The 15285-nt window shown below is 40.2% G+C and overlaps 1 protein-coding gene across 2 annotated transcripts in view; it reads right to left on the bottom strand.

Moving 5' to 3' along the window:
* The window catches only part of LOC122792322 (nuclear receptor coactivator 7-like), a 1388015-nt gene that overhangs the window by 446320 nt on the left and 926410 nt on the right, over window positions 1-15285 (bottom strand). For both annotated transcript variants that reach the window (XM_044060116.1, XM_044060117.1), the window contains one exon: window positions 13746-13883. In XM_044060116.1, coding sequence (XP_043916051.1) covers window positions 13746-13883 — 138 coding nt within the window. The remainder of the gene's footprint in view (window positions 1-13745; window positions 13884-15285) is intronic.

The raw sequence follows: 15285 nt of genomic DNA, 5'->3' as shown, positions 1-15285 counted from the left end.
TGGTAACCTCCAAACTCTGGACCCCACCCAATTCAGGTTTGTGAAAGCCAGATCATGACTCCTGAACCTGATAGACTTCTTTAAGGCAGTCATCAAAGCCATAGACGAGGGTAAGGTGGTTCACACAGCCTATCTTGACATTGTCAAGGCTTTCGACACCGTCCCCCATTTTAGAATTTTAGCTAAACTCACTAAACTAGGTATAAATCCCTACATCACAAGATGGGTTGCCAACTGGCTCACAGAAAGAACCCACACTGTAAAAGTTGCAGACCCCAAATCTGACTTCAAACCAATGACAAGTGGAGGACCGCAGGGTTCAGTCCTGGGACCTCTCCTGTTTGGTATCTACTTCTCTGAAGTATACCAAACACAGAAGGCCTTTGGCTAATGAAGTTCACAGATTACTATTTGCAGTAGAGTTCCCAAATGATGTGGACACCCTACAGAACGGCCTCACCGAGACAGATGCCTGGTGTCAGAGCCATGGCCTCAAACTTAATGCCAAAAAATGCAATGTCATCCACGTTGGTAAAAACTTTGTACCCATGAACTACCACATAGGCGGCAGTCTACTTAACAAGAAAACTTAACAGCAGCCAAATGCACTGTAATCCAAACACATGAAAAAAATGCAAAATCTTCTGGATACCAAAACACTTTATTCCACAGGTATCCACAAGTTACTGCTTTCTTCTCAATCAAAAAGAACATAGGGGCTTCTTCAGAGTGAGGTTCTAATTACTCTCCACCTTTTTAAACACTGAAAAATATCACATGATAATTACTAAAATGTGACATCATCACTAGCATGCATAAAACAAATATAGTTGGTTACTAGGAAATACTACATTTCAACACTTTTTAAAAAAATCAGAGAGCATAACTCACAAATACTTAATCTTTCAACCCCTTTAATTTTAAATACATTATCAGTTCTTCTTTGTTGTTGAGTCCTGGTGGGAAACAGGCATTCAGTTTGACTTGCCAACAATACTCAAGCCATCCTAATTCTTCTTCTATATTTATTATGCTTTGAGTGTTAAGCAAATTCTCCAAAACTATGAATTTATAATTAATCTTACACCCTTTGTGCTTATAATGTTTGCTCATAGCATTTTTCTCATCACCATTTTGTATTGCATACTTAAGTTCATAAATCCTTCTGTTAAGCTTATGGATAGTTTGCCCAACATAAAAAAGGATTTACACTCTAAACATATAAACATTCTTAGATCTACAACTAGAAATTCCTGGTATATGAACTTTACTGCCCCCCCCCCACCTCTAACTCACTTCCATCAGTATTACACATATTGCAATTATAACATTTTACCATTCCATTTTTCTGTCCCTTGCTTTTAGTTTTATTCAATTTTCCCTGAAAATAATTTTTTAAGCTTTTTTGCCTTCTTTTGAACAAAACTAGGTGCGCTTCTCCTATATTATTAATAAGCTCACCATTTGATTTAAAAGTCCCCAATTGTTCCTGATAACATTTTTAATAGCTTGTGAGTCACTTATGTACTGCCATTGAGGTCTTATATTTAAACATCTCTCGCTTGCCCTCATTTAAAATGTCATTCTGTTTTCTTTGCTCTACTTGTATGTCTAGTAATTTCTTCACTTCTTGAACTGGATATCCCCATACTTTCATTTTATCACAGAAAAGGTTTGCTTTCATCATTTTTAGTTAGTCTGCTTATCCTATTTAACTGCCCCTTCATATGTATTCATTTTTGTTTTCTTAGGGTACATGCTGGAATAATGTTGATACATATTATTCTGAACTTTTTTATAAATTTTCAGTGTTAACTTATTCTCTTTAAATACGGTTATATCTAAAAATACAATTTTTTTATCATCATAAATGATGAATAAACTTCAGATACATATTCACATTATTTATATACTCTATAAACCCTTCCAATTCAAGTGCAGAACCCCTCCACACTAAAAACAAATCAATAAAAACGTACCAATTTTACAATGTTCATACTATATCTACTTTCAATAATATTTCCCAACCATGCGTAAACACATTTGCATAACTAGGGGCTAATGCTGCCCTTATCGCAACACCATTCGTTTGTACATATATATCTTCATAAAAGGACAGGAAATTATAACCAAGAACCATTTCTATCATGTTCATCAATAAACCAACAGTATTGTTAGAAAACATTTTTTGTTCTTAAAAGCTCTGACCTCACAATATCCATCTCTTCATCATCCGGGATCACAGTATATAGTGACTTGACATCTCAAGTCACTAACAAATCGTTTTTTTTTGTAATAACTAATTCTTCTATTTTGTTCAAAAAATCATGACTATCTTTTACACAAGTAGAATTACTCACTATTACTTTTTGTAAGTGTTTATAAGACAGAAAGGCCTTCTGTTTTACTAGTCGCACTGGCCACTATAGGTCGTCTGGGGGGGGTCATCTAAATTTTTATGGATCTTTGATCCTACTTATTTTAGGGTTGCTATTTACTAAATTTTTTCTCGTTTTGTCATCAATTCTACCAGCAAAATACCAATCTTTTATGCAAAAATCTATCATTGTTATTTTCTTATAATGATTCCCATCTAATAACAATTCTCCCATCTTTCTCTCATAAACTTCCCTATCAATCTCTTACTAAAGCCATCCCTTATCAGCTTTCAAGAACAAAATGCCATCTTTCATTAGCTTATCAAAGCATTCTTTATCATTCTTTTGCATGCTAAAATATCTAAACTGAGGTCTATTTTCCAAAATATCAATTATTTGGACTTCACATATGTTCAAAAATATTTCCAAAACATTTCCAATTCTTTCAGCAAAGGTGGATTAAACAAGTCGGTTTATAAAATTCACACTTTGTTTCTTATTTATATTCAAATAACACTATTCAACAACCTAACATAATCTCTTAGTTCATTTATCGTATCTAACTTACTTGCCCTTTGGGATGGAGCAAAATTCCATCCCTTACTTAACACCACACAGTCTTTGCTCATTAAAAGATATTTGCTCAAGTTAATTTTAAAATTAACAGTACCCACATCCTCCAGGCTTGATTCGTCTTCTTCCAGTCCTTTTTTGTTGTCCCTTTTTTGGAAAGCCGTTTTTTGAGTGATTTTGTTATTGAAAGAATTTGCTCTTCCATTAGCTGTAACCTGGGCCCAGGTTCTATTTTCGCTATTAATTCTTTGATAAACCGCAACAACTTGTCTGTGTTCACCTTGCTGCTTAGAATACGCTTGAACTCCAGCTGTTACAGTCCCCATCGTTAAACCACTCATGGAAGCTGTTGTATTTTTCACCCATAAACTTATTCTACAGTTATTCTAGGTTCTTGCACAGGTTTAACACTCTTTTTGGCCATATTTTCACTTAAAGCCACTTTACTATTAAGGACGCTCAGACCTCCTCATGGTACCAATATTAACTGCTGCTGCAGACATATTTTCCATTTCTGCTTCATCTTCCTGGCGTTCTTTATAGAGTTTCAGCCCATAAACAGAGGCCATGCCCTCGTCATAATCCTTTCCATCATGCTCAAACTTTTTCATCTTTCTTTTACGGAGCATTTCATTCAATTTAATTAATTTCTCTTGAATACTATAAATTTTGCTCTTAAGATTCTCAATTGAAGTTATTTCTTTCAGAACAGCAAAACTTTTACGAATGCTTTCAGACAGTCCAGCAACTTTGAAATTGTTATAGCTGGTTAATACTTCTTAATACTGTAAGCCTGCTTTTTGGTTGATTTCAAGCATCTTATCTACCAATTCCTTAGGTAGATCATTATCGACTGGCAACTTAGTTATTCTTAGTCCTTTTGAAACTCTCTGTGTTTGTAAACAATTCTCAAAAAACAAATGGTTAAAATTAAACATTTGCAGTGGGACAAAGTCTTTTTCCAGATTAGAAAACATTTCAACATGACTTACTCTCACCGCCATGGTGGTTGGCTGCTCTTTCGCACTATTAAAAGGATTTTCTGGTGGTGCTAAACATCCTCTTAGAACTTCTTCACTGAACATACCACTAGGTATTTCACTGACGTTTCTCCCATTGTTACTACATATACTGCCATCCTGACTTATAATAAATGAACCAGAGGGTGTGTCATTCAAAGTACACCCTGCTGGTAAAGCAGTAAAACTAGTCCTTGTGTTAGTGCGTGGTTCCATCAAGATACAGCTGGAACTGAACTCCATAAGAAAATTCAACAGCAGCCAAAAGCACTATAATCCAAACAACACACGAAAAAGATGCAAAATCTTCTGGATACCAAAACACATTATTCCACAGGTACAAAAATACCCTCCATGTTTTATGCATGTTAATGATGATGTCATGTTTTAGTAATTTTCATGGGATATTTTTTGAGTGTTTAAAAAGGTGGAGAGTAATTAGAACCTCAGTCTGAAGAAGTTTCTATGTTCTTTTTGAGTGAGACGAAAGCGCTAACTGGAGGTTATTTTTGTACCTGTGGAATAAAGTTGTACCTGTGGAATAAAGTGTTTTGGTATCCAGAAGATTTTGTATCTTTTTCGTGTGGGCAGTCTACTTAACGCCAAGTCTACTTAACGCCAAATGTGTGATAACAGACCTTGGGACCCAGGTGGACAGTAGGCTCTCGTTTGATAATCACATCACCACAGTAATCAGGAAGTCCTTCTACATGGCATACATCACAAAAGGGTTCTCATCCAGGAAAATAGGAGGCCATTGTTCCCCTCTACTCGACATTCATTAGACCCATTATAGAGAAGAATGCCCCTTTTGGAATGCATCTCACAAGACATCTGCAGCAGATGGAAAGGCCACAGAAGAAGGCACTCCTCAGCATGGAGAACATAGACGTCTGTGCAGTAACCGAAACCTGGTTCAAGGCTCCTGAGAGCACCCCAGCACTACCAAGCTATACCTCGTATCATGCTTTTCGGCCCCAAAACCCGGGCCGAACCACAAAGGGAGGGGGGAGTGTCCATATTCATAAAGGACACTCACACCTCCAGGTTAGTAGCAACATATGAAGCATCAGAGACCATAAAGGTGCAACTAACCATAGGCAATACTGCTATACAACTGGTAGCATGTTACAGACCACCCTCCCAATCTCAAGAACCCCACTCAGCCTTCCTGAAGACATTGGAGGATATGAATGTATCACAAAATACCATCATACTGGGAGACTTCAACTACCCAAACATAGATTGGGTACAATACCCTAGCCCAAAGGTTCCTGGAATTCATAAATTCAAATGCACTGGAACAACTAGTCACCTCTCCCACTAGGGGAGATAATATACTAGACCTGATCATCACAAACATGGGGACAAAATGCTCCACACCAGAAGTATACCCCTCACTAGTTTGTGGTCAGATCTCACTAATCACCCTGGATATACATATCCCACCTCCACCCCCAGCACAAAAGACCACAGTGAAAAACTTCTCAAGAGCAGACTTCACTCTTCTTAAGACTGAGATGGTATCCTTTAAGCCCACTGTGCCAGTGGATACCACATCCCACAATGCCGAATCCTTCACAAATGCTTTCTATGGACATCTCCAAGAAGGCATGGATCATGCAATCCCAAACAAATCCAAGTCCCTCTCCACCAAATGTAAGCATCCTGTCTGGTGGACCTCAGCCATAAACAAATTGTATAACAAAAGAAGGAAGCTACTGCACGTCAGAGTGAAATCCCATGAAGGGAAGACATCTCTGATCAACATTAGCAGAAAACTATGTTCTCTCATAAAAACATCCAAGGCAAACTTTGAGATAAAATAAGGACACTAAAGATAACCACAAAGCCTTCTTCAGCTATGTTAGAAACCTGGGGAGAAACCCTCAGATATGCTCAGAGTTGGTTCACAACAACAAAAAATACACTGAACCCACAGATATTGCTAACATTCTGGCTGACAGGTTCAGTGCAAATTTCTCCCCTCCTTCACCCCCAAAAGAAGAAATACTTATCCCAGCTGAATGTAATCTCCCTGTCATCTCAGATGTCCAAGTGAGAACCGCCCTAAACAAAGCAAAAAACACAGCATCAATGGGACCTGACGGTATCCCGGGGTGCGTGTTACGTGAACTCCAAGAGGAGCTAAACCCACACATAAAAATGCTATTTAACCTTAGCCTTACTTCAGGATATGTACCTGAACACTGGCGTACAGCAACAGTACAAGGCAGGTGCCTCTACAGACCCTGGAAACTACCGCCCCATAAGCTTAACTAGCCTGGTCTGCAAAGCTATGGAAAGAATCATTATGGAACTCATAAACAGAGACATAGGGGACCTACAGACACTCGACCCTACCCAGTTCGGCTTTGTAAAGGGCAGATCCTGCCTTTTAAACCTGGTTGACTTTTTCGAAACAGTCACTAGAGCCATTGATGAGGGCAAAGCAGTCCATACAGCATACCTGGACTTGGCTAAGGCCTTCGACACAATACCCCACTCGGGCATCATAGATAAGCTTCTTCTTCTTCTTTCGGCTTTTCCCGGTTAGGGGTCACCACAGCGGATCACCATGTCAGCACATTGATTGGCAGTGGAGTTTTACAGTGTCGAGTTGCCAGCCCGGCGCCCAACCTTCCACAGAAGGCACACTCACATGCACACCTAGGGCCAATTTAGAGTGTCCAATCCACCTGCAGCATGTCTTTGGGATGTGGGAGGAAAACAGAGCACCCGGAGGAAACCCACGCGACCACAGGGAGGACATGCAGACTCCGCACAGAAGGCACCGCAGCAGAGAATCGAACCAGAGAACCTCTTGCTGTGAGGTGGCAATGCCACTGCACCACCATGGCTGCCCAGGGCATCATAGATAAGCTAAACAGCTTAAAAGTAAACCCTTATGTCACTAGATGGGTTGCAAACTGGCTAAAGGATGGAACCCATAAAGTTAAAATCGTTGGAGCAATGTCAGACTCAAAGCCAGTCACAAGTGGTGTCCCACAGGGATCTGTCCTGGGACCCCTCTTGTTCGGCATTTATTTCTCAGATGTTAAAGCAAGCATGGGAGGCTTCGCAGATGACTGCAAACTAGGCGCCATAGTCGATACACCAGCAGACACACACATCCTACAAAAAGGCCTCAGTGAAATGGACAACTGGTGCCATAGTCACGGCCTTAAACTAAATGCCAAAAAATGTATAGTCATCCCTTTTGGAAAAAACAAAGTACCCACAAATTATCACACAGACAGCAACCCACTGAGTACGGAAAAAGTAATCAGAGACCTAGGGACCCAAGTAGACAGCGACCTCTCATTTGACACCCACATTGCCAAAGTGGTTAGAAAAACATTCTACCTTGCACACCTCATCATGAAGGGATTCACATCCAGATCCATGGATGTCATTGTACCCCTATATTCCTCCCTCATCAGACCCATGATTGAGTACAATGCCCCATTTGGTATGTACCTCACCCGGCATTTGCAACAGCTGGGAAGACCACAAAAGTACCTCACCAAGAGGATCAAGGGTCTCCAACATATGTCTTATTCTGCCAGACTAAAGAAACTTCAGCTCTATTCAGTATCATACCGCCTGCTCAGAGGTGATCTCTGCCTGACGTACAAGGCCATGTCCAATCAGGATCTGATGGACATGCTCCACCTCAAAAAATCCAAGTCCATCAGGACCATGAGAGCTAAAGACTTAAACCTCGGCACAAGTATGAATAGGACATGCTGGAGGGATAGATTCATAACCCAGAGGCTTCCCATGCTTTGGAACAGGATCCCAGTTCATATTAGGCAGAGACCCTCACTGACTCTCTTCAAGAGAAATCTTGATGAGTGGATGGGAGATCGTAAGTTTACCCCAGGGGTCACATCTGTGTCACTGCTAGACAGGGGCACAGTAAACTAATTCTATTATATAAGGGGACCTTCATGTGTCACTACTAGACAGAGGCACAGTATTCTAGATTTATTCTGTACATTTTTGTACCATTTTATGGGGTGGCAAAAGCCACATCACTATGGCTAGGCTTACAAATACCCCAGGGCAGATAGCCTAGTACTATACTATGAAACTATGAAGCTATAAGTACCTCACAAAGAGGATTACTGGTCTCAAACAGATGCCCTACACTGACCGCCTCAAAAAACCTCCAGCTTTACTCCATAACATATCGCCTACTCTGAGGTGATCTCTGCCTAACAAGAGCTGTTGGACATGCTTCACCTAAATAAATCCCAATTCCTCTGAGCTACACGGTCAAGGGACCCAAACCTTCTCACCACAATAAACAGGGCATGCTGGAAGGATACATTCCTGTCCCAGAGACTTCCCATACTCTGGAACAAGCTACCCATCTTTGTCAAGCAAAGTTCCTCATTAGCACTCTTCAAGAAAAATCTTGATGAGTGGATGGGAAATAGGAAATGCATCCCAGGGATCACTTCTGTGGCTCTGCTCGACAGGGGCACAGGAAAATAACTTTCTTGGGTGGCATAAGCCAGGGAACCTTGTTGGCTAGCCTTACTTAGGCCATTGGGCCGATATCCTAGTACCTACCAATGAACCTATTACTGCATCACACTTTTCAAAGTTCAGGCCACGTTAACATTATCAGTCACCTTATAAGTCAACATTTTCTAGTGTGATGGCCAGTGTACTGGCATGAAACTGTTAATGATGTTCATTACTTGCCTAATGACTCAGACAAACGTAATGAGACAGACAGGGAGAAACTCATCAAAACAAACATTAGGTTTTCATTCATACTACCTAAATAAGAAAAGGAAAGAGGAGAAATACAGTTCTTAGTATAAAGTCTGGATTATACTTGAACTCCTGCCTGAACGCTAAAGTGTAGCCTGTCTATGCTCCAACACCATTATTACAGTAAACTCTTAGATGCTGGAAAACTCTAGTTTCTGGTTGCTTAAGAGTTACTATTAAAAATAGGCCCAACTAATACTGTACCCTATACTATTTGTTTGGTTTGACTTGTTCTCAGGTTGGGGAGAGATTTATTACTATCCTCCTTTTTAAAAATCTAAAACTCTAAAAACATAATTATGTTTCTGCGGGGGTGGGCAAAATGCAACACATGAAAATTATACCGTATTTCTTCGATTTTTTTTTTTTTTGCCGGTTGCATGAGAGTGCTGGTTGCTTGAGTTCTGGTTAACTGATAGCTTACTGTACCAAGAAATACATGTCCTAATCCAAGCCTTGTCTGCCCTTTCTCCTGTTAACTCACAGCTAATGAACCTGGTAACGGATATTAACTCACTGTTAATATCCCCTTAATATCTTGACTGACAAGTATCAATGAATTAGCAAATGCAAAGTAAAGCTAAATGGTCATGGATATACATTATATCCAAACTATAATACAAAACATTCTGTCATAGACTACCTTCTTAAAGTACAATCCTCCTGTGGTAGTCATCCAAGACAGTAATAGAGTGTACCTAAGCACTTTGTTAATCCTAGTAAAATACTAATCCTATGCCCCTTCCCTAGCAGTACAAGCCTTAACACTACAGTCAGCCACTTTTTCAATAGTATTACCATAAACCACCTCCATTATTACTACCAGGCCACAACTACTTTCCTACAAGCTCATACTCAGGTTATCCTGCCCTCAATATACTACAGTGTTATAACCATATTCCTTCTGCCAGCCAAAGTTTCTGGTAGCATTATATAAAATCAAGTTAACACCTAGAATCAGTCTTCTTCCTGTCAGACTCTGAACATAATTTCTATCCATACCACTGGACTGACAGCACCATCCTTACCACTACTAAGCTTCACCATTACATTACACTGACAGCACCTTCTCTTCCATAGCCTGAACCACTTCACCTTATGACAAAGACAGTACCCTCTTTCCCTTTACCTTTCTACCCAGGACACTGACAGCATAGCCAAAACTCAACCCCAGGGAACAGATGGCACCCTCCTTCCCACAGCAGAGCTTCCCCACCCACCTGGCCACCAATGGCATTTTCAATCCCATAGTTCAGCTTCTCCACCACCAATGCACCAAAAAGTCTCCCTCCTTCCCATAGCAGACCTTCACTAATCCCCAGATCACTGACTGCACCCTCCTTCCCATAGCCAAGCTTTGCCACCCCCAGATTACTGATGGCACCCTCCTTCCCATATCTGAGCTTTGCCATCTCCAGTGCACCAGGAGCAACCTCCTCACCACACCTGAGCTTCTCCATCCCATGGCACCAATGGCACCTTTTTTACCAGAACTGAGCTTCACCACCACATGGCACTGATGGTATCCTTCTTAACACAGCTGAGCTTCTTAACCCCATAGCAGCAACACCACTCTACTTATCATTGCTGAGCACCCCCATCCCATAGCACTGACAGAACCCTCCTTACCACAACTAAACTTTTCTATCCCAGCCACAACAGTAGGATAGTCATTGCTTCAATTTTCTTTAGTCTGTCTAAAGACTTTGATATGTTAAATTATCACTTCCCAATTAACTATCTGAAAATTCTCAGCATTCACCACTGTATAGTCTTCTAGTTCTGACTGACCTGAGAACACCTGAATGTCCCCTGGGAATATTCACTAATATTTATTCCAGCTTTATTAGTTATTCCACAAGGGTAGTGGCTGAACAGGCTACCTTTTTTTGTGCAGTGTTTCTATATCCTATTAGTTGTCTCTTGTCACTGTTATCCAGTATGAAGACAAGTATTTCTTTTTTAGGCATCTACTTTTCCCTGACCCAAAAAAAAATACTTGTAGCAATTCTTCCATCAGAATGAATTATTTTTTCTACAAAGTCTTTACATCTATAGAGCCTCACCCAGTCATTCAGATGACCCTTTCATTCTGTTACAGGCAAGAAACCTACAGTCAAGTTCATTCCATTCAAGGCAACAGTCCAGACCTAAAGTGATGCCACCATCCTCATTGGGATCTTAGCCCTGCAGTTATTCCATATGTAAGCCCAGCAGCCCTCTGGAACTGGGCCAAGCAATGACTACTGCTCAGGACAGTCACTTCCGTCAGTGAATGATGCAAGCCGGTCTGTGGATAATCCCACCTACATAAAACAAATGCCTCCATAGGTTCTCCGATTTCCACCAAGGAACGAATGGGCCACATACCCTTAGGAATATGACAATTTCACTCCAGAAGAGGCAAGCAGACTCAGCTCCTTCATTCCTATCCCACTGTTGGTCACGTCTTCTTCAAATGCTTGGCCAGCTAATTGATTCCAAATTGCCCAAGATGTAGTCAGGACTTTTATCGATCTAGATCAAGGAGCACACAACAAACTGAAATCTGCTTCATTAACCTGGGCCTGCAGGTGAACCCAGATAAATCACCTTTATACTTGTTGCCCCAGCAAACACTTCATGCCTTCTTCAAATACTTGCATCACTGTAGCAGCCCCTGTAAAAGTTCATGGTATTATTACTCTTGTCCATGCCAAGCCACCTCTTAATGACCAATCAAAAACAAAGTCTCTTGTATGTCTCCAAATTATTAAATTAAGTCCTCGGATACCAAAACATACAGCTTCAGGCATTCTTCCCTCTCTCGTTCTCCATGCTCTGACACAGCACAAGAGCTAGACAGTTTGCAGAATATAATTCCTGCTCGTTTCCATTTCCACTTTCATTCCCATCGGCTTTTATCTCTAGTTACAGTCGCAAGGGGTCAACAGAGGTTGCATGAACCATATTGATTCCCTGCTACCGTTACTCCCTCTTTTTATTCATTACACATGACCTTATAGTTCATATTCCTTTTCTGCAGCCTCTTCTTTACTTGTTCTTTCATCTTGTCATATTTCCCTTGTCTTTGTCATCCTATATACCTCCACTCCTTACTATCCCCCACCTAACTGTTTCTTTTTCCTCCATTTGCTTCAGCTCCCTCCTGGCCTGCTATCTTTCGAAAAATGTTTTCATAAATAGATTAATCTGACAATGTATCATTTTTTGTTTTAATTTCATTGTTCCTATGGTATTAGTATTACTTTTACCGTAATGATTTTTTTTGCCTTTGCTGCTTTTCAACAGGACTACACTGGGAACCAGAGATTCCTAACTAGTTACTGCATTATGTAGAAAAGATGTCCCTGGAGTCCCCCACCCCTCTTTGCTGAAGATTTGTGTTGCCAGGCTGGACACCCCCAATAAACAAACAGTCACACATATAGACCATATGACCGATGTTTCGGAATATCGAAATTCCAAAACAAATCCAAAAAATTTAAATGTTTCTGCAGAGGGGCAAGCCCTCCTGCACCCCCATGCCCCTGCTACTTAAATATTCCAACTCAAAGATCACACTACAGCGAGGAAAAGGGAAATCTCCCATTCCATGCTGTATGCAGATCTTCATTCACAATGTTGGAATACACACACACACACACACACACACACACACACACACACACACACACACACACACACACACACACACACTATATGGGTGTACAGTGTATAACCGAACTGCCGCAATGTTTGCTAACCCTAACATTGCCCCTTCCCTCAACACAAGAGACAGACTCAGACACACACACACACACACACACACACAAACATTACATCTATCCCCTACCCTAAAACATATACACACTTGCACACAAACATACAACATCCCTCCTTTGCTCCATCCCAACCCTAACGAGATCACACTACATTACAGAAATAGGAAATCTTCCCTTTCCGCTCTTTACGGAGATCTCCATTCAGTCCGATCGAACAAATTGTCTCGGCCATATGTGGTTTGAACTTGTAAACGTTCAATCGACTGAAAGGGACCCATATTTTATATATTTATATATATATATATATATATATATATATATATATATATATATATATATATATATATATATATATATATAAAAAAGCCACATTTATGACACAGAATGATTTAGCTCATGCTGTTTTTTTTTTTTTTTTTAAACAGTTACACTTGTAACAGTCCCATTTAGTCAGTCATTTTTTTTTTTTAACAAACATGGCCATTTCTTATGGAAGAACAAATGCTCTTACCTAAAGTTAGTTGTAACACTTGCACAATACCCAAGTGATACACTGGGTAAGCACGCATACAATTTAACATTTTCATAAGCAATGCTATGGACATCAACTGGTTCAGTACGCCTACCCATTCTGCAATGGCCTCGGTTCAAATAGTAACCAGGGTACTGAAGGAGAAGCTTGCAGCATGACATTCTGCAAGCCTTTCTTAGTGAGGAGTGGAGTCGGATTCAGTTAGTGGTGACCAAAATGGGTAACTCCATTCTTATACATCCTGGGTAAACAGACGTATAAAGCAGCCAGAGAAGGATTGCAATGCAAGAGCATGTTGGGTGGGCGATGACAAACAAAGAGTTTTCCACAAATATTGCAGTTACTCTGGGGTTTCAACTACCTGGTCATCATCCCTACAGGGAACAAAAAATGTGCAGTGGATTGACTCCTTCTGACAGCAGGATGCTGGCAAAGTGAAGAGAGCAACCTTGCTGCTTCATTGTAAGGTCCGTTTCATTTCTGAGGTTTCCAAATGTACCAAGTCAAACAGCAGGACTGTAAGAATGTTACAGCAGTTGAGGAGTGTCTACAGTTTCCTTGCCAGGGCTGATGTCCACAATTTCTTGGTCAGAGTTTACAATTGACAAAGCACATATGATTCTATGACTGTTGTAACAATTCTGAAAGCTAGTTACACTGTTTAATTAGTAAACTTTAAACAGCCACATACCTTTCTGTCGGTGATGTATTTGCAGCAGAATTTGAGGTACCGGACAGCAGATGGATCCTCAAGTAGTGATGAGCAGCATTCACTGGGAAGCGTCAAGAAACACAATTGCCCATCAGGCATGGTAACAGTTTCTACATCCTAGAGCAGGCACAAAAGTAGGAAATCACACACAAAGTGAGAAACTTTCACTGAAAAATTGATACAGATTTTACTTCCATGCGGTCTTAGCTAATTCACTTATTATGAAGTGATGGGGGGGGGGGGGGCAGGTTTCAAGTTCATTAGGTCATGCTGAAATTTACAGTTCATGTCTAAATAAAACAGATATTTGCTAACTAACCAGTTGGAGTAAAGCTGCCTCAGTCTACATCAGAGGTGGGAGACAAAAGTTCAAAAATAGAAACAGAACTGACACTCCAAATATCATATCTGCACATCAAAAGAACATATGGAAATGATACAGAAGCAATAACTAATTAGAGCTTATCACAGGATGCTCTGCAGGGAGAATCAGCTACACTGAGCATACATTAGGTATTTTCTCCAGCTAAGGACTTCATTCCTTTACCCAAGTGTTAACTAAAAAATGGAGGTAAGAGAACAAAGTCCTGAAGTCTGAACTTCCCTGTTGAACCAAAACAACCACTTGGTTTGAAATCAAGGCTTGCACCATGACAGGCACTACAGTAAATATATTAGTAAACTTAAACTATGATCAATGTTCTGAAAGCAGAGTTGTAAATGATGCTTACAAAAATGTGAAACTATTAAAAAAAAACACACTGCAGAAATCAGGAATAAAAAAAGAACAAGCACAAACGGACCAAGCACATACTTCAAACACAGATCATCATTATACACAGCATACAGCTCTGAGAAATTACATTTATATAGTACGCACAGACTCTCTCCAAAACAGGGGCTGCACTCTAAGTCACCACTTACCAACAAAAGGGACATTTCCATGACCACAGTGACCACACTGTACACTAGGCAGAAAGAGATACGTCCAGTGAGCACGTCTAAGTATCCAGTATTAGACCTTTCTCATTACAGAAGAACTGTAGTAATAACACACAACACTGTAGTAATAACAGCACACAACACTGTTGAATATTTTGCTTTATATTCCATAGAATTGCTCGAGTTATAGCACACAGCAGTCAAGACGTGCACCATTGCAGTGACCATACTAGAATAAAAAGACATTTACACACATCACACTGACTGTACAATTACTGTAGAACATTCTAGACCATACTGCATGGCATCACCCAAATTACACCAAATTAAAGCACAAGTAGAACTCCAAAGCACTTAGTCATATAAACTAAAAAAAATAAATAAAGAAATGAATGCTATTGGCACACTGATAACAATGCCACTGATGAAGGCCATTTTGACCACTGTAAGTTTCAGACATACTAAATCCACTAACAATGGATCAGTACCAATAGTCTCAATGTCACAACTCATTGAGGTCCTACTTCCCAGGAGTACATCCCTTTGCAGTTCTTAAAGTGAAAACATCATGGTGCTG

Source organism: Protopterus annectens, chromosome 1.part2 (genome assembly GCF_019279795.1).
Source record: "Protopterus annectens isolate FY-2018-M chromosome 1.part2, PAN1.0, whole genome shotgun sequence".
NCBI classification, from domain to species: Eukaryota; Metazoa; Chordata; order Ceratodontiformes; family Protopteridae; genus Protopterus; species Protopterus annectens.
Note: the sequence above shows the minus strand (reverse complement) of the source record. Positions and strands in the feature narration are given on the sequence as shown.